The sequence below is a fragment of the Eptatretus burgeri genome, chromosome 7 (assembly GCF_056783735.1).
Source record: "Eptatretus burgeri isolate ZD-2024b chromosome 7, Ebu_testis_v1, whole genome shotgun sequence".
In the NCBI taxonomy this organism is placed as follows: domain Eukaryota; kingdom Metazoa; phylum Chordata; class Myxini; order Myxiniformes; family Myxinidae; genus Eptatretus; species Eptatretus burgeri.
In genome coordinates, this window is record NC_140967.1 from 88,756,361 (window position 1) to 88,778,931 (window position 22,571).

The window sequence follows — 22,571 nt, forward strand, 5'->3', positions numbered from 1 at the left end:
AAAGGGTTATTCTGGTAGTTTAGTGACATGTTTCTATCTGTTGGTAATGCATTTATTGGGTGTAAAATGCACCAGAAAAAAAGTTTGCAGTACATTGAATTTCTGATATCGATCGGTCGACTATGACGTCATTTCAACGTCAAGGAGACGTCATAGAACAATTCCAATATAATATTTGTCTAGTTTGTCATCATGTTTCTATCTGTTGGTAATACATTTATGGGGTGTAAAATGCACCAGAAAAAAAGTTTGCTGTGCATTGAAATATCTGGGGCAGCCATATTGGATTTTAGCTGCCATATTGGATTTGCGGCAAAATTCAGGGTGGCCCAGAAGCTTATTTGAAAGAGTATGTTCCAAAGTACATAAATCAGCAGAGAAAACCTTGACTGGAAAAAAGGGCAGTTTTTGCCTGGCAGAGACCTGTCTATCACTGCTCTGTGCCAATGCTCCAAGGTCGCCAAGAGACTGAACGCTGAAGTGGGAAAGGCTGTCTTCTGCATCTCCATAATCTTTTCATTTTTCTGGCATTTAAGTTAGTTCTAATAGCAGATGACTGTTTTTGATTCCAGGCAATTGACAGTGAATGTAACAAAACGGTGGTAGTCAGTCCAGAATGGAAAAATTATCGCTTGTTTTCCTCTTGCACCCTCACAGCGTCGCACACACCGTACAAGTGGGATTATTGGCCGCATGATGATGTCCGTGCAGAATGCCGCCTGGTGGGCCTAACAAACCTCGGTGCCACGTGCTACATGGCTTCCACTATCCAGCAGTTGTACATGATCAAGCAGGCCCGCCAAGCTGTATTTACGGCCCAGGTATGCCGTTTTTGCAGTTTATTTTGCTGCCTCCCACGCTAATCTTAATATTGTGAGTAAAATGTAAATTGAGCTTTGTGAGATGTTTGTAAGTAAGCAAGTTCTCCAGTTTTTATGGTAAGATGTGCATAAACTGTCTTTTATATTTCCTTACGAGGCTTGCTAATGTGAACAGTCAACTTCAATTAATAGCTGTTTTAGTTGCACCATTGTGTACTGCAGTGAAGATAGTGGATACTGGTGTCACTGCTCAAGAGGTATTGTAAACTATTGTTTTGACCGAAAGGATTCTGTTTCTTTTTTATTTTTGTGGAATTAATTACAGACTCACGGTCTTCTTCTTCTTCCTTCGGCTGCTCCCGTTAGGGGTCGCCACAGCGGATCATCCGTATGATCCGCATAGTGAATTGGCACATGTTTTACGCCGGATGCCCTTCCTGACGCAACCCTGGTCGCCTCTTACCACACAGGGATATGGTACACCTATTTTAACCGGGGTATACACCGGCCCAGTACATTGGTACTCACTTCGCCGACCTCGGAAGGATGACAGGTTGAGTCAACCCCCTGGTGTATTAATTCAGTGGCCGAACGGGGCTTGAACTCAGGACCTTTTAGATCCCAAGCCGCTGCCCTAACCACTGCACCAACACCAGGATATTAATCACAGACTCACGGTACGACTTGTTAAACCCTCATGCTCAGAGAAGAAATGGGGGGTTCAGCAATTGGTTCACTCTGTCTGTCTGTCTGTCAGTCTATGATTGAGGAACTATTTAACTTGAATTTAATTTAATGTTTTGAACACTGAAGAACATTAATTGAGACATGAATCTGAACACGAACCTACAGTTTAGCAGTACTTTAGCTCTGAATTTGGCAAATTGTACGGAATCCCATCCCGAGTGCGCATGCACATAGTGCGGTAACACAATAACTTCAGTCTGTGTGTCTTTGTGATGGTGAAACAAAATTGAAAATCAATCCAAGTAGGAAACTTACTGTTTTGGGCGACGTCATAAAGGACACAAACAACAGGCACGGATAACTAATGTAGCGTGTTCAAGAAGGTGGCGTAAAAGACGCTGCATCGACGGCGGTAAACTTCCGATTCACTGCTTTTTTTTCTACAGCCTTTAAAACTTTTTTTTAATTTCATTTGAATTATTTATTTGAAAACTAGAACACAAACTGCCTTGTTTACGCTTTCAAAGCCTTCCGTTTACCAGTACTTGGACAAAATATCATGCCGTAGCGACCAATTAAATTTGTTGCTCGCGCTTTCAGGGTGGGGGAATTTCCAGGAGATCCTTCTTCCTCCAATAGACTGTTTCCACGTCCTTTTTCTCAAAACTGCCTGGGGTGAGGAGTTCTATGAACTCTTGTTGGTGATGTCATAACACAGTTAAATGTCCACACCTTTTTCTTAATATTGTAGGCCTGTACTCTTGACAGAGGTTCGTGGCGTTCACGATTGGTCGAGACTTTGAGGAGCTCACAATAAGTGAAGAAACGTATTGAAGGCTACAATCACTGTGTTACAATCACCTATTTCGGGATTGAAATGGGTCATGCCATGGACCCAAATTAAAATGCTGGTTATCACGAGTTACACATCATCTGTGAGTTGGACGTGCGAGTTTGCTCGTCGACAAGTTGGACACGCAAAGAAAAGTGAGTGTTCATGTCACGGATAGAGATACCATCACTGATGACGAGCGATTTGCTGATGAAAATAGATCGTCTCTCACAGCACACTTAATGCTGAAAGGACCAATTTGCAGACCTTTTCATTTTGAGATGGGCACCATAGAGATGGTCTTGGCTGTGTCTTTGGAAAGCACCCTCACTTCCATAATTATGTTAATTTGGGGTGTCATCGTGCAGTAAAGCTCCACTGTCACTCGACATGCTCGTTCAAGTAAAGTACCAAAACTGTTTTGGTGCTATTTGAGGATAAAAGGAATCCTTGATGTGCCGGCACGGCAATGTCAGGGTTGTTGCACGAACACGACTCTCAAGCAGAGATGCTGACACTCAGCGCTGCAAGTAAAAAGGCCGAGGCATGATTACGAGAATTCGTTTAAATCATCCATCACGGTTTAGCATGTTGACGAAAAACGAAAACAACTGACCAACAAAAACCCCAACGCATTGGACCCTTTATATTTAAATGTCAGTGATGTAATGGTTCGAGAGTCTGGGAATCAAACCAAAAACTTTGCTCGACGTTCAGCATTAAAACGATGGAGCACGGACAAACAACGCTGGGAAGGCGATGGCAAACCACCCAGTATAACCCTTGCCAATAAACTGCTTCTGCAGCACCGACACTCTGTTAAGCGTATGGTGCGTCAAATGAAAAAAACAATTGTGGAAAGTATCTCTGGAATACTTCTTCTTTAAGAACAACAATTATTCCGACGTTCTTGTGGGGTTTGCCAGGGAAGGGGGAGTTTTTGGCCCAGGTCTTTCAAGAAACCGGCTCGCACAGGCCGAACACTCGACTAAGTGTTTCGGGCAGGAATTTTAAATTTGTTCAGGGCACCAGGAATAGCTCGCCTACTCTCTGCGAAGGACACTGTGGGATCTTTAACGTCCACCAAGTAATGCCAGCAGACGGGACACCTGTTTAACGTCCATCCAAGGGAAGGCACACACATTTATGAAACATCCTGCCTGTGAAACACCAGAATCACAGTTTATCGATGGGTTGGAATTCAAACCCAGGCTATAAAGCCTAGAGGCGAGTGTGCATACCTCGTGGCCATCTTGCCAGCCCATCTGTGGAATGTTGAAACAAGTTGAGATGATGTAGTGAATTCAGAAAGTGATCTTTAAGCAAAATCTGAGTGGTCAAAACACAAGGAAGTGAATGAGATTTTGTTTTATTTCTCTTGTTTTCACTGCATGTCACGAGTGGATTTATTCTTCTCTGTGACTTGGATTTTACCAAAGGAGTGGTTATGTTGCACCATGAATGTGTTGTACTTTGTGTCCGATGCCAAAAATGAAACAAAATATCATTTTGTAATTAAAGACTTCTTTTTGTGTTATTCTGCAGTACAACGATGACATGAAGCATAAAACAACATTATTTGAATTGCAGAAGATGTTTACTTACCTTATGGTGAGTATGGATGAAACGGTGTTGTTTCCTCATTGTGGCATTAGATTCTAAAGAGATCACGTTTGAGGGTCTCCCCCTTCCCCCAACCGCTTTTCCCCTTCCCCCCCCCCACCCCCCTCCTCCCTCCCCTAGATAATGCTGTTATACAATTATAAATTGCTGGATATCTCCCAAGCATTTAATTATATCTGTCACCCTACCTTGCAATCCAAACTCAGTGAGTGTTGTCCAGGTTCATCTCCTGGAGTCATGATTACATTGAATGCACACTTTCAAACAGCAGATTACTTTGAATGACATTCTCTCCCATGCTCTACTTCTAGATGCAGTCAACCCTCAAGGTAGCCTTCTGGGACTCATCCTGTCCTCGGTGTTGCTCAGCGACCTTTCTTCTTCACTGGAAAAATCTATTGTAACATTTTGCAGATTACTCCAATCTGTGTTGGCTAATTAGTTCCTCAATCCTGGAAAAATACAAACAACTGGTCAACTACTTGAAACTGGCTTTTAATGCAGGAAAGACCCATTTTCTTACTTTGTCCATCCGGATCAGCTGGAAATTCTCCAATTTATATTGTGGTGAACTTCTGGGAGAGGTACAGTCTGTGGAGGTCCTGGGCCTCACGTGCCTCATCATCAGCCGTAACCTTTCTTTGGCAGATCACATCTCCAAGCTGGCCTCCAAATCGTCTACCACCACCTTTTTCCACATGGCCAAATCATTCCTCTGCTATTCTCAGCTGATAAAAGTATAAATCGTCTTCATTAAAAGTCTCATAAAAGTTGGCTCTGCATTAAAAACAGTTAGTCTTGCTTCCCATCTTGTCCCCCCCCCCTTGATGCCTATATCCTCTGGTTCATTGGCATCTTACGACAAGAGGCTGAGCTCAGGGTCAGCTTCTTACTTACCACAGGCAGGTTGGTGGCCTTGCAATCTTACAAGCTCTATTTTGGTCTCTCTCTTTTTTTTTATTAAACCCCTGCACGTGTTCAACCAGAAACACTCACCTTGTTACCCTCACCAGGCTAAGCTTCATGCTACGTCACATTCATTTGTTGCTTCTGGGTTTTGTTTTTGTCCCCCCCCTCCCCCCACCTTTCACACTGTGCCAAATGGCCACCACCTTTGTCAAGCATCAGGCATCCTGGCAAATGTCAAAAATAAATTGCTACTTATGTGCCTTGATGTGTTCTTAATTTTCAAGTAATGAATGCACAATTTCCTATCCAATCGGTGGTGTAATGGTGAGAGCATCCGCTCCGAGTCTGGGAGGTTGGCTGTTCGAACCCTGGCCGAGTCATACCAAAGACTTAAAAAACGGTACGTGTTGCTTCCTTGCTTGACGTTCAGCAATTAAAAGGATAAGAGCACGGACAATCCCCATCGGTGAAGAGGAGATTCTTCCTTAGGAAATGCCCCGTTAAGCGCAGTGAGAAAATCGGCGCCATCCTTGTGATGTTGCTGGTTCCCAGAGTGCCCCGGGATGTGACGGCACTTACCGCCAATCTCAGTGGCTGTGTATGTCTCATCTAACAGTGTGGTGTGTGTGTGTGTGTGTGTGTGTGTGTGTGTGTGTGTGTGTGTGTGTGTGTGTGTGTGTGTGTGTGTGTGTGTGTGTGTGTGTGTGTGTGTGTGCGCGTGCGTGCTTGCACGTGCGCTCTCCACTGAGCCTTAGATCTTTTATTTTAAAAAGAATTGATTTTTGATATGGTGAAAACTTAATTATTTAATTTTCGCCCGATTGCTCTTCTTCTTTATTTCATTGCAACTTGCACTTGTTTGCATTCCATTGTGAGCTCACCCATGCACACAGCTCCCAAAATAATTCCGGTTTCGATGAAGATCTTTCTTGGTTATGTGGCATCTTGTTTTTAAAGGCTTGGCAGGCTTCTTTCTTTGAATTTTGTTTTATATTTCAAATCAAGATTGCCTAATGTTCATGGCTATTGATGCGTGCATATATTCGGGGCCTGTGAGTGATGCTGGGTGAACTCGATACAGTAAAGGAAGTGCACCATCAAATTTCCCCCTGCATCCTTCGTGTATTGGTTTGAAATATAAATATTAACTTATTTTCCCTTACAAAGTTTAGTTCGGTTGAGCTCCGTGTTATTTATATGGACGTTTTCGTCTTGCCAGGAAAGTGAACGCAAAGCCTACAACCCTCGGTCGTTTTGCAAGAACTACACCATGGACAAACAACCTCTGAACACGGGCGAACAGAAAGATATGACGGAATTCTTCACGGACCTTATCACCAAAATCGAAGAGATGTCTCTCGAGCTGGTACTCTTAACTTTGCTTTTGGCAACCAGTTAAATATTCATCGTTGTCGGTCCGGCACCACTTTAGCATGTACCCGCGCATCCTTGCATGATCTCGTGATAGACATGTTAAAATGGTACATTTCTGAAATCGCTTTTGATCTGCAGTTCATTTGTGCTGACACAGTTTTTTTTTAATGGATGCTTTTTGTTTGTTCAGAAAAACACAGTGAAGACCTTGTTTGGTGGAACAATAACAAATAACGTCGTTTCATTGGTGAGGTTTATATATTTTATTTTTCATTTGTTCATGTGCTGTCCTGATGAACTCTTCTGTGGGACCTGGATACTTTAATGGCTTTCTTTATTTCCTTCAGGATTGCGATCACGTCAGTCAAACTGTTGAAGAATTTTACACCGTACGTTGTCAAGTTGCCGACATGAAAAACATTTATGTAAGTCTTTTGAAAACGTGCCATAATCAACAAGAACGAGCATTTACAAATGCAGAGCTTTACTTGGGTTTCGAGAATACAGTTGATCTGATAATGAATGATTTATATTAAAGTTGATCTGTATATACCCACACACCCCATTCCAAACCCACCGACCACACACACACACACACACACACACACACACACACACACACACACACACACACACACACACACACACACACACACACACACACACACACACACACACACACACACACACACACACAATTCTGGAAAGGAATTTTGAAGATCGAAAAGAACACAATCTGGAGATGGAATGGATCCAAAACTCCAGAATAAGCAACATGTCGAGGAAATGCCCCTAGTAATAATTGTTCCAAAAAAGATAAGACATCAACTTGCAAAGATGGCAAACTTCAAAAGCTCTAGCTCAGATGGGATCCCAAACTTCTGGCTAAAGCAATTTGATGCTCTCCACATTCAACACTCTCGAGCATTCAATGAACTTATCCAAGAGGATCAGGAAATGGATGAATGGCTCACAGAAGGTAACACTTTCCTCATCTCAAAATCTGAGGAAACCCAACTAACCTCACAAATACTGGCCAATAACCTGTCTCCCACCAACATACAAACTTTAAACATGAATCATCACAATGACAATGTACTATCACCTAACACAACAAGGAGGCCGAGAGGCAGAGCAGAAGGGATGCAAGAGAGGATGCTACGGAACAATAGACCACTTACTACTAAACAAGGCCATACTAGAAAACTGCAATACCAGAAGAACCAAATTGTCCACAGCCTGGATAGACTATAAGAAAAGCTTTTGATAGTGTCACACATTCATGGATGATAAAAGTGCATGCAAATCTACAAGATAAATCCCCCAAATAATCAATCTGAGTGAGAAAGCCATGAATCTATGGAATACCACACTAATCCTCCAGCACTCAGAAGGAACGATTGAAATACCAGGAGTGAAGATACGATGTGGGGATCTTTTAAGTAGACAGTCTCCCCCACCCCACTCCTGTTTTGCCCGGCCCTGGATCCACTAAGTAACCTCATTAATGAGCAAGGACACGGATACACCCTAACAACCAATGAAAGAATGTCCAACGAAACAAAAAGGTGACACATCTACTGCACATGGATAATGTAAAAATCTTTGCACCGCACGATGGAAAATTGGCAGAACAGCTGAAATTAGTGAAATGGTACACTGACGAAATCAAAATGGAATTTGGCCTAAATAAGTGTGCCAAGTGCACATTTGTGCAAGGGAGACCAACAAAAACGGATACATAAAAATATACGTAGATGCATCAGTACAGGAGCTGGACAACAAAGCATCTTACGAATAGATACCTTGGAGTAGAAGAGGGCCACCAAATATGTGATAAAAAATGCGCAAAATAATTGTCAAAGAATACCTGTGTAGAATGAGGCTGATCCTGAAAACATACCTCTCCCCAAGAAACAAAATCAAAGCCATTGACCAACTAGCCATACCAGTGTTCCAATGCAGCTGCAGAATAGTAAACTGGCCACAAGGAGAAATCAATAAGCTGGATATCAAAAAGAAGGAAACGACTCATCATCCACAAAATGTTCTACAAAAATCAATGCATCCCCAGAATGTACCTGCCGAGGAAAGGAGGTGGCGGCGGCCTGGTGGAACTCAATCAAGTACACTGAGTGACGACTGTTGGATTAGCAAAGTACGAGAAAAGTTCAACAGACTACCGAATACAATTTGTACACAAGCATGAACACAACAAGCCAGAAAAGGTATCTCTCACTCACCTTGCAAGAAACTTCCAAAAATAGGTGCCAATGGAAGATGTCATGCACCAAACCGAAATGGCAACAAATCAGCCGCAACAATTTCAAGTAATTACAAAAGAAAAATACAAGATGAAATACAAACAGATATATAGTGACAACTGAGAGAAAGACAAAAGACCAGGGAAATAAAAAATAGAGTTGTACAGATTGGGGAGAGACAAAGAATGATGACTGGAATGGCTAAGAAGAGGTCAGCTCAATTGGGACGGAGAACATATCATTGTAAATGCCCAAGACCAAGGACACTACGTGAATGGCTTTTTTAAAAATGGCAGGACTGAGCCAATCGGACATGTGGAGGTTCTGCAAGGTAGGAACGGAAAGCACAAGTCACCTCCTATCGGGATGTAAGAAAAACTCGTGTCGGAACAACTGTACACACAAAGGCACGATGAGGTATGTAGAGTAATCCACTGACACATCTGCAGAAATTTTCATATCCCAGTTCCACAAAACTCATGGAAACGTGAACCAAAAGCATTCATTGAAAACGATGACATAATGCTCACGTATGACCTGATGATACCATCCAGCGTGAACAGAGAGAACAAATTACTGCGACTAGACCTAGTACTCAGATACAAAAAGGAAAAGAAGGCATTGTTAATTGAGGTTTCAGTACCCAATGATTTTGGTCTAAACAATGCAGAAATCAAGAAAATGACCAAATATCAAGACCTTAAGAATGAAGTGAAAAGATCCTGGAAGCTAAAGAGTGCCAAAATTGTGCCAGTGATTAATGGAGCAATGGGAATGATAAAGAAGAACCTTACCATGATCCTGCCAACATTCCCTGGGAACATCACCACAAACGAACTGCAGTTAGAGACTGTCCAGGGCTCAGTGACTCTCCTGAAAAGAGCCCTCGGAGCAAAACACAGAACAAAACTTCACAACTTAGGCCATGAATCATGATCCTTCACTGAAACGAAGGTGGATATGATGAGACCTGGGAGTTCTTGGTTCCACTTTCTGAAACCTGCACATATATGAAGACCACAAGGGGAAAACCAGAGATGTCAGGATAAGTCAATTTTGAAGAAACTGAAAAACAAAGTTTCAAGACTTTGGTGGACTGTTTAATAACTGTCATATAGATTTATTTTCCAGTAAAAGGAAGAGTATTCATTGGCCGATCAAATTAAGCATGTAGCATTTGCCAAGCTTCTGTGTTATTTAATTTAAGAGCAAAGAACGAATCAATGTTGCAAACTGACATCACTGGTTATTCCCTTGTTTAATAACTGTCATGCAATTTTAACCCAGGATGTGTAGCAAATTCATGCTTGTTGGTTATTAGCATACATTACATGACTTTGGTGATCACAGATTATTTTTTTCAACATTAAACGGTCATTGTTTTTTGGTTTGATTGGTGTTCAACGCCATACTCAAGGGTATTTCGCTGAAATGACGACGGATTCTCCATTTCTTACTCCGTACTACTTAATATGATGGAAAACCGGGAGGAAACCAAGGATAAACCACCCCCGCGATAGCCGAAGTCACCTCATGTGACTCCCTCATATACCTAAGCAGGTTGATTGGGCGGTGGGTACATCGAATGAGGATGGGTACTCAGACGCGCTAACCATTAAGCCACGGCGTGGGTCCCATAAAAGTCACAATAAAGGTTTGACCAGGCTTGAACCACGATATGCACCAACTACGGAGCCCATGATATAACCAAATAGGCCATTGTAGTGCTCAGAGTTTATGCTGTGAAAGTTTTACAACCTTTCATTTTTTAGTTTCTCAACACTGAATATTATGGTGGAACAGTTAACATGTATTAAAGGGAGTTAACCAGGAGTAAAGTACTGACAACTCTGAGTTTCTACTTGTTCAGCTTTGACAACACTTGTTTTTTCATTGCACGGCTAAACTTTATACCATATAAATTATGTGACACCCCTGGTTATTTGTTAAAGTAATATTGTGAGAGGAAACCTTATGTTGCCAACTATTCACAGGTGCAATAACCCTGAAATTTATAAAAAAGTGACATCACCGGTTTTCCCATTGTGGTCTTCATATACATATATATATATATATATATATATATATATATATATATATATATATATATATATATATATATATATATATATATATATATATATATATATATATATCTCCCCCTCTCCCTCTCCCTCTCCCTCACTAAATGAGGATAAATCTGTGCATTCATGCTCTCCTCTTACATATGGTCAAAAGACTTGGTTTGTTCATATGTAATGCTCTTATGGAGTACTCAATATGTTTCTCTCATCCCTATCTCCTACTTCATCCCTTTGCCCTGTTCTGTGTATAAGAGTATTTGTTGGTGTGTTCAAGGCAATAATTTATTCATCAAATATGAAGAAGATTATTCCCTCTGCCACCGAAGGTGAAGGAGGTTATGTTTTCACGTCTGTCTCTCTCTGTCTGTCTGTCTGGGTGGTCGCTAGACTACCGTTATTCTCAGGTTTTCCCTCTGTCTGTCTGTATGTATGTAATGGACAGCTCTGGAGGCCAGAGGAGTCGACCGATTTTGATAAAACTTGATTGGTAGGTTCATACCAGGATCTCGTTGTATGCTTTTGAGCACCGTTGCTATGGACCCCACCGTTGCCGAGCAACGGGACTTTGAAATTTTTGAAAAAATCCGAAAAAAATATTTATTTTTTTTCAAAAATCAAAAATCGGCTTCCGCGTTTTTATGCACACTATAATCAACCTCTTTGTCAAAAAATTTCAGCCCAATCCGTCAAAAACTGTATGACTAGTATGCAATTATATAGCGACCACCCATGTCGCCTACCGGCTTGTCTGTCTGTCTGTCTGGGTGCAGGATATCTCAAAAAGTTGTGGACGGATCCGGATGAAATTTTTGGACAGGTTCAGTGTGTGACAAGGACAAACTGATTAGATTTTGGTGAAGATCCGGATCTGGATCCGACTACTAGAATTTTAAGTGATTCTTCACCATTGAGAGATAGAGCCAAAAACGATATATAGCACGATATCTCAAAAATGTATTGGGCCCGATATGTTCTCATGGATCAGGCATTATGTGGCAGAGGTTTGCGCTCTAATGAGTGCCCTTCCAATTTGGAGATGTATTTATCATGAAGAGAATGTTGACTGTGAGTACCACTTTGACTTTCCACTTCTTCCAACTAACCGATTAAATTATTCTCTAATCTGCGATACAAGTCCTTGTAGATGGATATGCACGATCCACAGCTCTCAACTTCAGCTCCACGAGAGTCACTAGTATTTGCGTGAAGACAAGTTTTCAAATGTCCTCAGAGAAAAGAATGGCATGGATTTATGTTTAGTTGATTTACCAGGACATTCCACCACAAAGTGCTCCTTCATCCCTTTGTGATGGCCACACTAATGGTTGTTGAGGCCCCTTCGGTTCAAGCACGTCGTGTTTCTTTCCATATTATAATCTGAGAAGCTGAAGAATTGTTTCCGCATGCTGCCCAGCTTGTCCTAAATAAAGGTTTGACGCGTCATTACCAGTCATTTGTTGTCTCAGTGAATGTCAAGACAGTCCAACCCTTTTGTTCTGTAGATTTGGTGGCATTTAGTTGCCATGTCCAAAAATACACCAGTTTATTAGATTCTCTTGATGTACGATTCTTACCAGCCTGAAACGACCATCATTGTTTCATGAAACACCCTGTATGAGGACAAGTCAAAACTGAATGAAAGAATGGTCCATTGCCACTGATGCTCAGCACAGATGTTCATCCTTTGTCTATTTTTTTCCAGCCAGTGTGACACACACTTCCCAGTAATGGGTGAGTTTCTTGATGGCATTGGAGTTCTCTACAAGTCTTCTGCTCCTCTGGAGTACCCCATGAATCCCCTCCTGCCCCTTGTTGTGGAATTTGTTGTTAACCGACTCAGCCGATATATTACTCAATTTGCAATAAACAAATAATCCGCTGTCCACAACGAAAAGTACATTTCATCAGAGAACATTTATTTCGTGGTACCACGGAGTTCAAAACACTGAGATGTAAAATATCCGCAATGATTTGCACTAAACTAAGCTTACATTTCTTGATATATATATATATATATATATATATATATATATATATATATATATATATATATATATATATATATATATATATATATATACTTTGGTAGGAGTGGAGGGGTCTGAGAGAACCTGATAAGCATTAGGCAAAAGAACTCAAACTGCAATACGTGTCCACTGGGTGAAAAAGAATGACATAATCATGGCAAAAGTTGCAGTGTTATCAACCAGGTCACTTTGTTTCATGGTAAGATATTTCTTTTATCTATATTTAGGTCAAAAGACTCTTGAGTAAAGGGAAACATAATTGACAGCCAATTTGACTATAGCATAAAAAAATTAAATTTATAAAGCACCAGCAACAATTATAATTGAGAGTACATGAATATAATTATTTTTCTTCCACACCCTCACCCCCCCCCCAAAAAATTTATCTTTTAAAATCTTGTTTTTTTTAATTACTTCAATTGAATTATATACTTAAACAATGTAGGACAAAAATCTCCTTTTTGACACTTTCAAAACCCTTCCATTTAACAGTACTTAGACAAAATATTACAGCATTTTACGTCATCACAACAAATCAGATTTGCCGCTCGCAGATCCCGCTCATGTCCTTTTTTCTCTGAACTGTGTGGGGTAAAGTGTTCTATGACCTCTCTTGTTTTAACAGTAATCCAAGGCTCAAGGGGACATTGTATGTAAATCACATGCAGGCCACAAACATCAGTATATGTCAGTTACATGAATTACAAGGACATTATAAACGATGGACAAATGCACATGGGATGTGGGATTTTTATTTTTAAAAATGTTTTAATACAAATATGCACTGACAATAAATATCAGTGCGCACTTATACCATGAAAATGGTACAACAGTGGTTGGGGAAGATTTGAACTGCATTGTCATCCACCAGACGAGGAACATGCCTTCCGTGGCTTCAGCAACACTGTGCACCTACCCTCTTCCCCACGTGTGCAGTTTTGTGGCTGCCGTTGGATAATATCCTGCTAATCTGCCTTTTGATGGTTGCCGTTGGATAATACTGGCTCGTTCGCCTCGCATTAAGGGTCCAACAACCCCTCTCGGCTACCCGAGTTTCCACAAACCAATCCAATCCACATGGGTATGTTTTTTTTTTGTTTTTTTTTTAGGAGACACCATCTCCTTACTGGATGGCTGTTGACTCCTGAAGGGAGCTCATCCGCTGTTTGTCAGGTGGTGTTTTTTGCCCTGTCGGGGTGTGACAGTCACCCTCCCCATTAGCAAAGCCAGCGATCGGTGTCAGTGTAGTTGTCAACAACCTGACCATGCGGCAGGGACCACTGGGCAATCCCATGTTACCAGTGGTAGTCCCAAAAAACTGACCCGACTCTTACCTGAACCTGCATTTTAAAACTTTTTTTTAATTTTTATTTACTTTTTTGAACCTGCAATTAACTGCATCAAAAGCCAGGTTTTCAGGTGAGTGCTGCAGGCCAACCCTTTTTATTTGCTTCTGAAAGTTCTTGATAAGGAAAAACTTTTCGACTCGCCACACGAGTTTTTATATTTATTTGCCGCTTTCTTTTTGATCACATCTATCCCATAGTACCTTGTAATTGCTGTCTTTTCTTTTCTATAATGCAGGTTACTTTAATGTTGTTCTTTTTTATTTTATATTTAATTTTGCTAAGTTGTTTTCCCTTATCTGTAACACCTTGACTTTAAGTTTGTTTTACCTGAGCATTTACACCTGATGTTATGTTCTCAACTCCAGTTGATGGAATTGTGCAATTGCCGATTCTTTTTCATCTCCTTCACATCGTCATTGGTAAACCTGTGTCAAATGCTTATTTTATGCCATAAAAGTTATTTGTGATTTTGCTGTGATCTTCAGAATTTGTAAAGTAAGCAAAGATATCAATGTATGGTATATTTCTTTTGCGCTAATTTTAGGAAGAAGAGAGCATCTGCCTTAGTAGGGAGTCTCTCTTGGATTTAATCGGGAGTAAAATGGTGAACATAACTCTGTGTCATTTAGGAATCTCTGGACGAAGTCACTGTGAAGGATACCTTGGAAGGTGATAACATGTACACGTGTTCACAGTGCGGCAAGAAGGTCCGTGCCGATAAAAGGTACGGCCCGAACTTGTTTCTTCCATTTACTCCCTTTAGTTAAATCTTCTCTGATTTTCAAGTTTTAGGAGAGTTAACCAGCAAAGACGATGTGTATTTGTGCAGGTACATAATGGAAACGATGATGGGTGGACATCTCAAAAACAAGGGCACACTTCCATGGCATAAATGGGGTTTAGTCACCTTGCAGTTGTGGGTTCAGGTCCTTCTTCTTCTTGCGTATGACAGCTTGGCTGCTGGGTAGCTGTCATTTTGTTGGAGCGTGACCATGCCGCTGATGCCGTGCCCCTATACCAGTACACTGGTACTCATTTCGCTGACCTCGGAAGGATGACAGGCTGAGTCAACGTGACCTGGTGTTAATTCAGCGGCCAACGGGGCTCAAACTCAGGATCCTAAGATCCCAAACCAGCCTCCCTAACCATTTAGGGTTCAGGTCCTCAATATCAACATCACTTGCCACTGACTGGATTATGCTGTCAGTATGAAATTTGTTCGCAGTGGTATTCCAGGGCCTTTTCTGTGAGGTTGTGACTGGAACCTGCATTTCTATTCAATAACGCTTGACTTTAAAAAGACAAGTCACACGGTTGGCCTATGTGCAGTTTCCATTTGATCACGGAGCTTATGATGCTGAGATACCCACCTCACCAGGAAGTAATAGTGCCATAGGTTGTGCTTAGAAATGCTAAGGGGATCCTTTCAGCTGGCCTCCAACTTCTATCAAGAAGTTTGTTGGGGTTAAAGGACAGCGTGGGAATTTCCGCACTGCCTCCACAACAAGGCTCAAGATCATGACTTGTAAAAGTATGACTTGATGGTAGTTGCAAGTGCTGTTTTCAAAAAAATCTTGCTCCATCTGCCACCAGAGAAGGTGAAAGCAGTGGAGCAAAAGGTGTAAAGACGAGAGAGGAACGTTTGATTTGCAAATTGTATGTCGCGATGCATGTTGGGCATTTTCCAGGGCCTGCTTCAAGAAGTTACCGCAGATATTGAGTTTCAACACGATGCGGTACACATTCAACATGGTAACCATGATGAAGGAGAAAGTGAATACGCATTTCTCATTCCCGATGCGTCTCGACATGACCCCGTACTCAGAGTCCTGGCTAATGGGGCACAAAGACAAGCCTGAAGGTCAGTTTGTGTAAAATTTCAAACCCTCTCTGTTTGATTCGACATTGTTGGAGAAATATAAACAGCATTTTTGCCATGAAGGTTATGTACAGTGTTCATTTCTGCTGCTTTCACGACCTTCAAGTATGTTGGAAAAGCCCTTGAACAGTGCATTGACTTTAACACCTCTTGCGCACATTCTTTAAGACAAACCGGTCCTGATTGATTTGTGATGCTCAGGGCTACCTGAGAACAACTCGAGCAAGTTTCTAACTAGAAATGTCCCGCAGTTTCGTGCAAACTTCTTATAAACACTGTGCCCACCTTGTACCCCCCCCCCCCAAACCTCCATCTCTTTCAATCTCTCCATCAACACACAAAGCATGAGAGAATAAAGGGCAGTGCTGTTTGCCCAAAGTATGACCAAAACAACTTGTCACAATTGGCATTTATGAAGTGCCATCGAAATTGTATTCACTTCAGAGAAGGTTGGTGAGAATAAAACATGACTTCTGTTCCAATGGCATTGGGAAACTCGGCACCTTTCAGAATTTGTGTAAATGTTTGGAAACTACTTTGGGAAGGACCAACATCTGTGCCAATTTATAATACAAGTTCCCTTGCAAGGAATTTTGATGCAAGATGGGCCATTAGGCCCATCAAAGCCTGCGTTATTATTGCCAACCTGTGGATAATTGTCCGTGCTCTATCCTTTTTTATTTTTATACTTTTTTATACCATTTTTATACTTTTTGGTACAACTCGGCCAGGGTTCGAACCGCCAACCTCCCAAACTCGGAGAGGATGCTCTAACCATGACACCACCGAGGCTGGTACAGCCGAGTTTATATTATATCATCAATATTTTGGCATCGTTCCATTCATTCATGGTTGGACTTTTTTTTCTTCTTTTTTTTTTTTCTTCTTCTTGCATATGGCAGCTTGCCTGCCGGGTGGCTATCATTTTGTTGGGGCACGACTATGCAGCTGATGTGCCCCTATACCAGTACACTGGTACTCATTTCACCGACCTCGGAAGGATGACAGGCTGAGTCAACCCCACCTGGAGTTAATTTAGTGGAAACAGGACTCAAACTCAGGACCCTAAGATCCCAAGCCAGCCACCCTCACCACCAAGCCAAGTTCAGGCTTATTTCATTTTTTTTCTACAATATTAACTTTGAGTTATGATGTTTCTAGTTCTCGATTAAATGTATTATATGATTTGGCTTGTTTTCCTGCGATTCATTCCAGATAATACAGAAAAGGGCAAGAACATGGAAAAAAAAACATATTCAATGTATTACATGAATTGGCTTGGCCAGGTTGCCGTTGCATATCATATCAGATCCCTTTAACTTTAAAGCCGGTCTTCACCACGCACATAGCAGTTAATGAAATACAATGAATTGTTCAAATAATGACTTTATCCACAAAGGAGTTGCAGCTTAATGCAGAACAACCCTGGAGACATCGTAAAGTTCAATCACCCGTGAAATAAACATTAGAGATAATCCGCCATGTTTCCTGCTTGTCTGTGCACGAACGGGTCATGTGCTCCATCGTTGGAGGTCCATGCAAACGTTATAACTACATTTTGAAATGTCTGTTTTTTACCAGATTTGCTTTGATTCACTGTAGAGCACCTCGCGAAACCTCCGAAAATATAGACACAGCTCTGGCAGACGCTATGGATAGGCAGTCCCTCTGGGGGACAGGGCATGTAGTCCAGCAGTGAATGCATTAAATCATATAACTTAATGAAGGTGGTTAATTTTGGCATGTTTCTGAATTTTTTGTTTACACAATGTAATTCTCCAAACAGGAGAAAAAGGTAAGTTTAATGCTTTTAAAATTTCACATTTTCTTGTGTATATATGGAGAAGGAGGGAAGCCTTGCTTGCTTAAAGTAAATAGGTGTATCGACTTCGTTATAAGACTCTATTTCTTTACAATATCAGATTTCACTCCAGATTGACACTTATTTAGTCCGGATGATATCCGATCCTCAAAACCAAAATAATATTTCAATGATATTCTTAAAATTAGTCTGTCACAGTATTCATCATCATCATCATCATCATTTATTTAAGTCAGTATTATCCCCCATTAGGGTTCAGGCCCATAACGGGGGGGTTTCTGACTTTCACTCCTTCCATGACATAACTCCAGCTCTGCACTTTCTTCTATCTTCTGCGTATTCCACTCCCAATCCCAATTTCTGACTTGCTTTCATAACCAACTCCTTCCAACTCAACTTTGGCCTTCTTCTTCCCCTTTTCCCCTCCACTTCCAAATTCCATACTCTCTTAACTCCCTCGTCGTCTCTCTTTCTTAGCACGTGACCCAACCATCTCAAGCCACTCCTTACCACCTCCACTATTGTATCTTTCAGACCAATCCTTTCCATCAACTCATTCGTGTTCTTTCTGTCTACCAACTGCACTCCACACATCTTTCTCATCATTGCTCTTTCTTTTCTTCTCAAGAGACCTTCTACCGATCTCACAGTCCATGCCTCTGACCCATAAACCATTACTGCTCTCACACAGGTGGTATAGATCTTCCCTTTCATCTTCAAAGGCAGTCTTTTACCACATAACACTAATGCAAGCTCATTCAACTTCATCCAACCCAATCTCGTTCTTCTTGTAACTGCAAGCTCGCTGCCTCCACTACTGTTGATGGTGTCACTCAGATAACAAAGTCTGCTTACTCTCTCAAGATCTTTCAATCTTTGCTCCGAATCCGGATCCTGATCCTGGTGGCTTAAATTTCTTCTTCTGATGCAGCCACTCAAAACCACCATCTATTGTTTGTGTCACTCTTTTCACATTTGTACATCTACCATGAATCCATTTGTGACAAGAACTGCATCTGATGACATTACTTCCCACTCTTTTACCACAAACTCCACATGGACCTTTCTTGGCCAATTCAAGAACCCCTGTTTCTTCACCACATTCCATAATTTTCGTTTTCCCCATGTTGATTTTCAAACCTTTGCCTTTCAAACACCCTCTTCCATTTGTTGAACTGTGATTCCAACTCCTCCATTGATTCTGCAATCAAGACAAAATCATCCTCATAAAGTAATTCAAACAACACACCTTTTCTTTCTGACTCTGACAATACGTCGAGTACCGTCACAAACAGGAGCGGCGAAAGCACCGATCCCTGATGAACACCCACGGCCACATTGAATTTTTCAGAGAAACCACTACCAACTTAAACTCGTGTCGTCGCATCTTCATAAAGTTTCATTACAACCTCCACCAAAGCCTCAGGAACATTTATTTTGCGTAGCGTCCATTCGATGACTTCCTGGGGACTCTGTCAAATGCCTTTTCCAGGTCCACAAAACACATGAATAATTTCTCTTTCTTTTCTTGATAGCACTCCTGCATGCGCCTGACTATGAAGATCGCATCAACCGTACCTTTTCCTGGCATGAAACCATATTGCATCTCATCAATCTTCACCACCTCCCTGAGCCGTTTCTCCAACACTCTTTCCACAAGTTTCATTCCATGTTCCAGTAGTTTCACTCCACGATACGATCCACATTCCATGACACTCCCTTTACTTTTGTAGATAGGTACCAAGGTGCTTTGTTTCCAATCCTCTGGCATGCTCTTACCTTGCATTATCTCATTTGTAATCTGATGTAATACTTCTAATCCATGAGGAGACGATGTAAAATGCTCCTTCGTAATGCTTGATGGACCACCTGCTTTTCCATTCTTCATACTTTCCAAAGCTTTCTTTATTTCTTCCTTTGAGATTTCTTTCACTGGGCCCTCCGTTCTTTTAGCTTCCACTAAACCATCCCACTGATTTTCCTGATTCATGATGGATTCCATATGCTCCTTCCAGATTCTTCTTCTATCTTCATCAACAAAGAAAATCCTCCCATTTTTATCCTTTATACAGTTGCTTTCAGTGATGTCATGAGATTCCCTCTTCATTATCTTCAGTTTCTGAAAAATTCCTTGTCTGTTCATTTGCAACTGTTCCAGCTCTTTTTCAGCTTCTTTCTTCATGGCTTCTGCCACCGCCTTCTTCGCCTTCTTCTTATCTCTCTTGTATCTTGCTTTGTTTTCTTCCTTGTTCTGTTTCTGCATCTTCTTGAAGCTTTCTTTCTTTCTTTCGATGGCCACCTTCACCTCTTCGTTCCACCACCAGGTTTCACCATGACGTGGTTTTCCTTTACGAACACCACATACTTCATTTGCTGCTTGTTGAGCACAATTCCTGTACTTTGTCCAGATATCTCCGTCTTCTTCCTTTTCCTTCCAGAGAATATCCATCCTTTCAGCAAATTTTCTTTTTACTTCTCAATCTTTCAGCTTCCAGGTCTTTGTATACTTACTCTGTTGCTGTTTCTTTTTCTTCACCTCATCTATTTTGTCCACATCCATTACCACCAAGCTGTGCTGGAGTACACCAGGAATAACTTTCACATTTGGAATTTTCTTTCTCCAACTTTTTCCTACTAACATAAAATCTATCTCTGTTTCTGCTCCACCGCACCTAACTAAATGTTGGCTTTTTCTCATTCTTGAACCAACTGTTCATGACAACCAGATCCGCCTCCGCGCAAAATTCTAATAAACTTCTTCCTTCATCATTTCTCCTACCAATACTAAAACCGCCATGAACACCTTCATAGCCATCCGCATCTTTACCCACATGACCGTTGAAGTCATCAGTGACAATTAAAAATTATTTTCGCCCCGTGCTCTCCACTTCTGCTATCAGATATTCATAAAACTTTTCTTTTTCAACTTCCTCTCGTCCCACCTGCGGCGCATATCCACTTATCACACATTAATTGCTTACCATGTACCATTACCACCACTGGAATCCTGTCACTAATTATTTTTATATCAATAACATTACCACTCAGTTCCTCTTTTATCAAAACTTCCACTCCTGCAGCTCCATCACCACCTGACCACAAAAACTTATACCTGACCCCCATCGCACCAACAAATCTTGCTCCGCCTCCTTTCCATCTTGTTTCTTGCACACAACACACATCCACTTTCCTTGTTCTCAGTTCCATTGCTCCCTCCATACTTCTTCCCACCATTGAACCAATCTTCCAACTCCCAAACCTCAAGCTTGAATGCACATCGGGTCCATGAGAACCATCATAGGGAAGGACAGGCTTTCGTGATCTTGCTTGAGGGTTTGTACCATTCTTTTTGACGTAGGCCGGTACCGCCCACGGCAACCTACGGGCTGGTTGCTGCCCATGTTGAGGTTGTCCTGCAATGATGAAGTTAATTGAGCCTAAATTTTTACGGTGAGCATGCCCTTGCTTACCATCAACCTGTAATCCTGGGAGGAAGTGTAAATGGCCGTTGGCTCTTCCATGAGCTCCTCCACTCTTTGACAGGTCTTATTTTTAATCCTGCTGGGTGTCCACACACACCCTCCTCACCTGGTTTCCCGGGTGGGGTTGCAGGTTTAGGCGGCGACGACCCGACCATGAACAGCACAGTACCGGTTTACATGGTTACCGAGTAGCAGATTACAACCTGGGCTGACAAAGTCCGTGACAGTAGATCATGGAAAATCGTATCATGTAATGCATGAAATCGCTCCAAGCTCCCAATTCGCTGAAATCGCTCCAAGCACAGCTGTGCTGTGCCCCCATACCAGTACACTGGTATTCATTTAGCCGACCTCAGGAGGATGACAGGCTGAGTCAACCTCACCTGGTGTTAATTCAGTGGCCAGCGGGGCTCAAACTCAGGACCCTACGATCCCAAGTCAGCCACCATAACCACGAAGCCAACGCCAGGCTTTAATTTCTTTGTATAATCAAAGCTCATGGAAGAACAAGGTGACAGAGGGTATGAACTGCCCATAAGGCACCTGGGCAACTGTCGGTCACGACAAGCAAGGGAATTGAGGAACAGAAAAAAGGGAGGAAACATTGAAACGAACAAGTCTAAGAGTTGGGTTCGGAAGGGTTCATTGGGTTAACAAAGATGTGGGTCAGGTTGGGGGATGACGAGGTGGCGGTGCACTGCGTGCTTTGAAGCTTTGGAGGGAAGATTGGATTGAACGGCCTCAGGAAGGCAATTCCACATCCGAGAGAAAAGAGCGGTGGTCTGCGGAATGCTTGCATTTAGGAAATCTAACCAGGGTGGGGTTGCTCCATGTTTTGAAAATCTTTTTGACGTCTGGCTTGCCATAAATTGCATGTGTCGTTTTCGAGCCGGATACATTTTTCTGAAAGTCTGTTTTTATTCAAATGTGGATTTAATTGCAAAACATCAAACTGTGATGATAAACTTTCGATTTGGGGGGAAATTGCCTTGGAACCCTATATTGAAATGATAAGCAACAATACAACACAATATGTGAATTTCTTTTTCTTTTTTTATCAAATCGCTATTTCATCCACGTGCTGCCACACTCATCCTTCCAGGCATGAAGGATCAGGATGCGGAAGGGAAGAAAGCCGATGAAAGTTATGAGTACGACCTCATTGGTGTGACAGTGCACACCGGCACGGCCGACGGAGGCCATTATTACAGCTTCATCCGTGATATCGTGAACCCAACTGCTTACCGCAACAACAAATGGTGAGTGTTTCCACATCATCAAAATTAACTGGGAAATCTTCCTCTTCACTGGGCGACGAAGCAACGAGATTTGTATAATTTGATGGTTTCATCTTCCAGCCCGACGTGATATCGTGTCGGCTTTACAGCTAAATGTCTGGTACTTGTGAGTCGCGTCGG

The 22,571-nt window shown here is 41.8% G+C and overlaps 1 protein-coding gene across 7 annotated transcripts in view; it reads left to right on the top strand.

Moving 5' to 3' along the window:
• The window catches only part of USP34 (ubiquitin specific peptidase 34), a 341,601-nt gene that overhangs the window by 241,233 nt on the left and 77,797 nt on the right, over positions 1 to 22,571 (top strand). For all 7 annotated transcript variants that reach the window (XM_085890368.1, XM_085890370.1, XM_085890369.1 and 4 more), the window contains 8 exons: positions 658 to 821; positions 3,886 to 3,951; positions 6,092 to 6,238; positions 6,437 to 6,493; positions 6,594 to 6,671; positions 14,600 to 14,694; positions 15,659 to 15,831; positions 22,256 to 22,412. In XM_085890368.1, the coding sequence (XP_085746494.1) occupies positions 658 to 821; positions 3,886 to 3,951; positions 6,092 to 6,238; positions 6,437 to 6,493; positions 6,594 to 6,671; positions 14,600 to 14,694; positions 15,659 to 15,831; positions 22,256 to 22,412 (937 nt within the window). The remainder of the gene's footprint in view (positions 1 to 657; positions 822 to 3,885; positions 3,952 to 6,091; positions 6,239 to 6,436; positions 6,494 to 6,593; positions 6,672 to 14,599; positions 14,695 to 15,658; positions 15,832 to 22,255; positions 22,413 to 22,571) is intronic.